The sequence below is a fragment of the Frankliniella occidentalis genome, unplaced genomic scaffold, assembly GCF_000697945.3.
Source record: "Frankliniella occidentalis isolate FOCC.00 unplaced genomic scaffold, Focc_3.1 Scaffold145, whole genome shotgun sequence".
Lineage (NCBI taxonomy): Eukaryota > Metazoa > Arthropoda > Insecta > Thysanoptera > Thripidae > Frankliniella > Frankliniella occidentalis.
The window spans coordinates 113,649-119,094 of NW_026267272.1; the positions used below are offsets into that span (position 1 = coordinate 113,649).

Consider the following 5,446-nt stretch of genomic DNA (forward strand, 5'->3'; position numbering starts at 1 on the left):
TGCCATGCCCTGCGGCCCAGCAGGACCGCCGTGCCACCCCCCGGCCACTCCCGCCCGAAGCCTGTTCGCCACGCGGTCCGCGACGCCGGTGTGGCACTCCCCCGCCCCGCCACACCTCGCTACCAGGGCGCTACTCTATTTTAATCTCAGAAACGTAATAAACCGACGAGAGTCTTTTCGTTTGGTTTGAGGCGGGGCGGGGCGGGGCGGGCGTGGCCGGTGGTCGCCTGATGTGACACTTTGTCACTTTTGTGATTTGTCGCTGCTTTGCGCGCGCGAACATGGCGCTCATACTTTGCAGCCGCAGCGGTGCACAGCCGAGAGTAGTTCTTGCGAATCCCTTTGCGAGCTTTTTACACAGAGGCCGTTTGTTGTGCCCTGTATGTGTATGTGCGTGTGCGCGAGTGTGTGTGTGTCTGTGTGTGTGTGTGTGTGCGTGCGTGCAGAGTGACCGGTGGCCGGGACGAGGTACGCGGGTGTGGAGATAGCATTGCTGGCGCACCACTGAGTAAAGGGCGACGGGAGTCGGTCTCTCAGTGGCGGCCCAGATGTGAGGACACAAGGCGTCCCTTTCAAACTCGACAACACCCCCACCCCCTCCACATCGTGTACCCCGCATGTCAACCCGACCAAAACTCACTACCAGAGAAATGAGTGTGTGGGGGGGGGGAGCGACGACTCGGGGTGTGTATATGTGTGCGCTCCGCACTTGCAAGCAAGTATGACAAATTTACGAACCAGAAAGACTTAGCATCACTAATGAGACAGCCGGGACGAACCGGCCGCCGGCTCACCACTTACCTTCGCACTTCAGCCCTTGTCGGAACAGTCCATAGAGAAGAGATCCACAATGATCACAGAAGGTTGGCGACATAAAGTTGTGGCCTTTAAATCTGTGGGGCACGTCGATTTTGAAGCGCTCCCGCAAATACTGGGGGAAAGGAGAATGAGAACATCTTATTGTCAAGATTGTTTTTAACATTAAATACGGTTGAAACTTCAGCTAAGTAAGAGGGAAGGACACACAGGCACATTGCTCTGAAACTGGCAGATATATTTGAGCTGCGTGCAATGGTGTCTACGGGATACGATGTTGCGATAAAATATTCAGTAGTAACTTCAAGAATAACTCGTTCGTTCGATTCGTCGTCATACAACGCAACCTTTATAAAACAACGCTACTTAAAGCTTTCATGTCTGAAAATGTAGCATGAATTGAGACGATCAACTACATATAAAGCGTCGAGGAAACTTTAATGCATTTTAATATGAGTATAATTGCGAACAATTTCATGATAGATGTAACCACATTTTACTTTGTTTGGCGTGTGGCTGGTAGCCGAAAGTGGGGCTGTAAGGCTCGTCTCTGCAATCTACAGGGACGAACAGAGGGAGAGGGAGAGAAGGGGGAAACAGGAGGGGTTGACAAGGGGGAGAAGTGGAGGGGAGGGTAAAGGGGGAGGAGGAGAGGGGGCGGAGGGGAGCTCTTTGCCGGGCTACAAGCCGGCCAGACGCAAGCTGCGGCGCACCGCGCAGCAGTTCCGGCATGCCGCGGGGGCCACGCATGCCGCTAGAGTGCCGCCGGGGGGTGAGGGGAGGAAAGGGGGTGAGGCAAAAAGGAAAAGAGACTGAGCGCGTCGATCCCTCCTACTTGCCCCCCCCCCCCCCCCTCTCCCCCTTCCCGGTGACAACCGTATCGACAGAGAACCTACAGATGTGCCATCATCATGTCTGGAGAGGAAGAGAAGCGACCGCCGGCGCGGATCGCGCCCCTCTGGCCAGTTCTGCCCGGTCGTCTAGGCCAAGTGGGAAACCATACGGAGAGGCCAATCACGACCTGTGGCAATCCGGGGATAATCGAGAGGATATCCGAGCAATCCGGGGTAATCCGTTGTTCACGAGATCCCACTGTCGCTCCCCCCTCGCTCTGGGGCGCGGCGGCTAGTGCTCCCCAGACTGCGCCTGGGGCTCGGGGCTCGGCTCGGCTCGGCTTACACGACACGCCAAGGTTATTTGCAAAATGTGATGAGCGACAAGTGTTTCGCTGACCTCGGCCTGCTTTACGGCAAAGGCAGGTGCAAGTCCGGTACAGTACGGAGCAGGGCGTGTACCGTAGACGCGCGCGAGAGGGTGGGGGTGGCGTACTCACTATGGTGCTTTCGGAGTCCCGCCCGGAGCCAGGGCACTTCCCCAGGATCTTGTCGTGACACTTCTTGTGCACGGCTGTCTGACATGCTGGAACGGAGGAAACAAAAGGATCTGAGTGCAATTGAAGCGTTTCGAGGGCATCCTTCAAGTGTTCTATCACCCCCCTTTGAGACGCATTTCCGCGCATTTCAGTCGTGAACGAGTTCAGTCCCCCTATGACACATGGGCTTGTCAGTAGTGTGCAGAGGGGAGGGGGGGGGGAGGCACGGGCGGCAGGCGGGCTGCCTGCCCGCTGGCACATGGTCCTCGCCACCCCCTTCACCCTACACCCTGTCCACCGTGCGCAATAAAAAAAGGTTTAGCGCGATAAAACGATTAATCCTCAAATATTGCTAATTACTTTGTGATACGAAAACAAGAGTGAACAGCTGTTCACCGCTGCGAGCAGCTGCCTCTATACTTACATTGACACTGGTATCCTTGTTTCCCAAAGCCCCTGCAAAAAACAAAAAAAAAAACAACGTAATTTTAAGTAGAACATCGCTCTTCCTTGCGTCATTGAGGGCATTAAACACAGCCATGGCGACCAAGCTCCCTCACCATAGGAAGTCCTTGCAAAATGCACAGAATGTAGGTTGACGGAAGAATTTGGCGACGAAGCGATGTCCCTTGACTTCGTGCACCTTCTGGTGACGTATGGCACCCCTGCGGCCCCGGATGGCGCGACCCTGCACATCAGCGGCGACCCCTGGAGCACGAGAAAAAGGTCACATTGAGTGCATTGAGTTAAGTTGGCGAGAGGCTGCATCGGGCACTGCATCGGGGAAGATGAGAAGGAAAATACCCCCATCCCACCCCACCCTACCCCACCTGTCGAGTCCCCAGCGCTCTCTACACCTGGCGAGTGTTGAACCCGCCAGGGGGCCCTGACGTTGTATCGAGGGCATGAAGGCAGCCAAAAACCTGGGGGATACGCCTCTGCGTGAGGGGCAATTTTGATGCACGTTTCTTTTTTAAAATGTGGGGCATCGCATATAAATCACTGGCCACATGTCAAGTTCCGCAGAGGTAAGGTCGGGTAAGGTTAGTGCTCTTCAGGTTCACTTTAATGGTCCAAAGTGCCATGAGAAGAGAGGGGAAGGGGGTTGGGGTTGGGATGGACGACGAGATGGCGTGCGGCATACGTTGGAAAACTGGCAAGCAAAGGTGTTAAGTCCCCTATTCAAAAGGAGCTCGAGGCCTGGCTATCCTCAAGTCCATCGCCTCAGTCTCTCAGTAAGTGTGTTACCAGAGGGGTGCTGATACAAATTTGCGGATTTTGTCGGAGAAAAGGGGACGAAGTTTTAATTATGCCCAAACATGGTAATATGGTTAAAGCTGTACCTGAGCTGAAAACCTTTGTCAAATGTATAGAAATGTTTTATAACCGTAAGCAACAAAGGAGTTTTAGACGCCCACGCAGGGCAAAACATTCCCTGGCAACTGGCAGCCCCAGCCCCCAAGGAGCACCCAGGCGGTTTTACAGTGCACATTAACACGTTCCCTTGACTCATTTTTTATGCCTATGATTGAACATGGGAGCGTGACCACATAGTGGTCATGCCGCAAGGATTGCAATCATACAAATTATGATCCATCCAATTGCCACATTCTATGTTTTGAAGTCCGCGTCGACGACATCTTGCGGCAAAGTCGCGAGTCAGCTCGCGAATATCCACGTCGTCGGGGCATATCGTCAACGATACCCCGAACCTGCAAGACGCCCAAAGTTTAACGGGACTACCCCACGCTTTTGGCCCGCGACCAAAAAGTCAGCGAGAGTAGCGCTGCGTGGCGGCCGCGACGAGAAGCACGAAGGTAAACATAGGCGGCACCCATCGCCAAGAAATATACGGTTCTCGTAACGCGGCTTCGGAAAAAAATGACATAAATCACGGATTAATTATGGTCTTTATGGACACTTTCAATCGAAATTTAGAATTTTGAACCAATGCCTCTCTTACTGGGCGATTCAACTATAGAAATTTACTCTCAATTATAACATTTTCTAAAAATAAGTGAAAAGGCTGCTTTCCACATCCAGCCTAACAGATTCACCCCAGCAAATTTAACCAAACACTGCTGTCAATTTCCTGCGTATGCTTTGAAAACTGCAAAAATAATTTACTTTGCAATTATTGCAAAGCATTGATACGCAATTACAAAGAAATGCTTCGTGTAGTTTATAAAGCCTAGACCTTTTGCAATTTACCGAACGCGTGAAAAGAATTTCTTTGCAAGAAGTTAACGAAGGGGGTAGTAGAGAAATTTAACCAGAATGTGTACGGTTGTTGATATTTTTCAGTGATCATACGGATATTTTTTTTAGCGCAGGGGCATTTCAGATAAAACAGGCTTTTGTAATAAAGGTCGAGGGCCAGTAAAACAGCAGAAGGAGGCAGATGTGTTGGTATGCCGAGGGGACGTCCGTCCGGTGCTAGCCGGTGTTGGTAAACACGTCTGCAGGCGAGCAGCAGATACATACTTGGCGCCATTTTCAAACAGTTTAGGACGCTCGCGGGGATATGTCGGCTCCGCATTGACGCAAGCGGGCACGAGGCGAGCCCGCGTCGTGGAGAGCATTCCTCCGCCCCGACATTCCAACCCTTGTGTGCTTCGTCGCACGAAAATAATGGGCGGCTGAGAACTCCCGTTTTCGCGAAGAAAAAAATGCTAGAGGCAGCTCTTTTCTCCCCAGCCCCAGCCCCGCCATGCCCGACCTCCCTCAAACCAGACCCCGTGGGCCAGCCGGTGGGCAGCCGGTGGGCAGCCCAGGCATAAGGAAGGCGCGTGGCATGCAACAGCTTCACTATTTTCGGCCCCCGGGGCGGTCGGGTCCGGTACGGACGGGGAGCGGCCCGTTGTAGTGCTCGGCCAGTAGATGTGGCAGTGTGTGACCTCCAACGCGTCAACTGCAACCGACTCTCACGGCTAGGCGATGGCTCTGGAGAGCGCCTGATGGGGATGGGTAGGCAACGCCATGCGCAGCTGTTCGCACGATGCCTACCGCCCGGGCGGCCGCTGGAGCGCCTGATTGGTAGGCAACGCCATGCGCGGCTGTTCACGCGTTGCCTACCTCCCGGGCGTTTTCCCCGCTCGGGCGGCGCCACCGTGGAGTGTTCCTGGATCAAACAGATCCAGTCCTAGGATAGGCAAGTTGGGGGAGCGGAGGGGGGGTGGAAGGGAGAGGATGAGGAAAGGGAAGAGGAAGAGTGGGGCGAACATAGTAAAACGGTAGGAAAGGGGGAGGAGAGCAGCA

The 5,446-nt window shown here is 53.8% G+C and overlaps 2 protein-coding genes across 2 annotated transcripts in view; both read right to left on the reverse strand.

Moving 5' to 3' along the window:
• Window positions 1-2,896, reverse strand: part of LOC113216031 (putative protein kinase C delta type homolog) — a 31,197-nt gene extending 28,301 nt beyond the window's left edge. Inside the window, exons 1-4 of the mRNA XM_052270974.1 lie at window positions 2,749-2,896; window positions 2,613-2,644; window positions 2,150-2,235; window positions 802-931 (exon numbers count right to left, since the gene is read on the reverse strand). Coding sequence (XP_052126934.1) covers window positions 802-874 — 73 coding nt within the window. The 5' untranslated portion in view covers window positions 875-931; window positions 2,150-2,235; window positions 2,613-2,644; window positions 2,749-2,896. The remainder of the gene's footprint in view (window positions 1-801; window positions 932-2,149; window positions 2,236-2,612; window positions 2,645-2,748) is intronic.
• LOC113216002 (uncharacterized) overlaps window positions 2,581-5,446 on the reverse strand; it is an 11,430-nt gene continuing 8,564 nt past the window's right edge. Inside the window, exons 4-5 of the mRNA XM_026435675.2 lie at window positions 2,749-2,896; window positions 2,581-2,644 (exon numbers count right to left, since the gene is read on the reverse strand). Coding sequence (XP_026291460.2) covers window positions 2,581-2,644; window positions 2,749-2,896 — 212 coding nt within the window. The remainder of the gene's footprint in view (window positions 2,645-2,748; window positions 2,897-5,446) is intronic.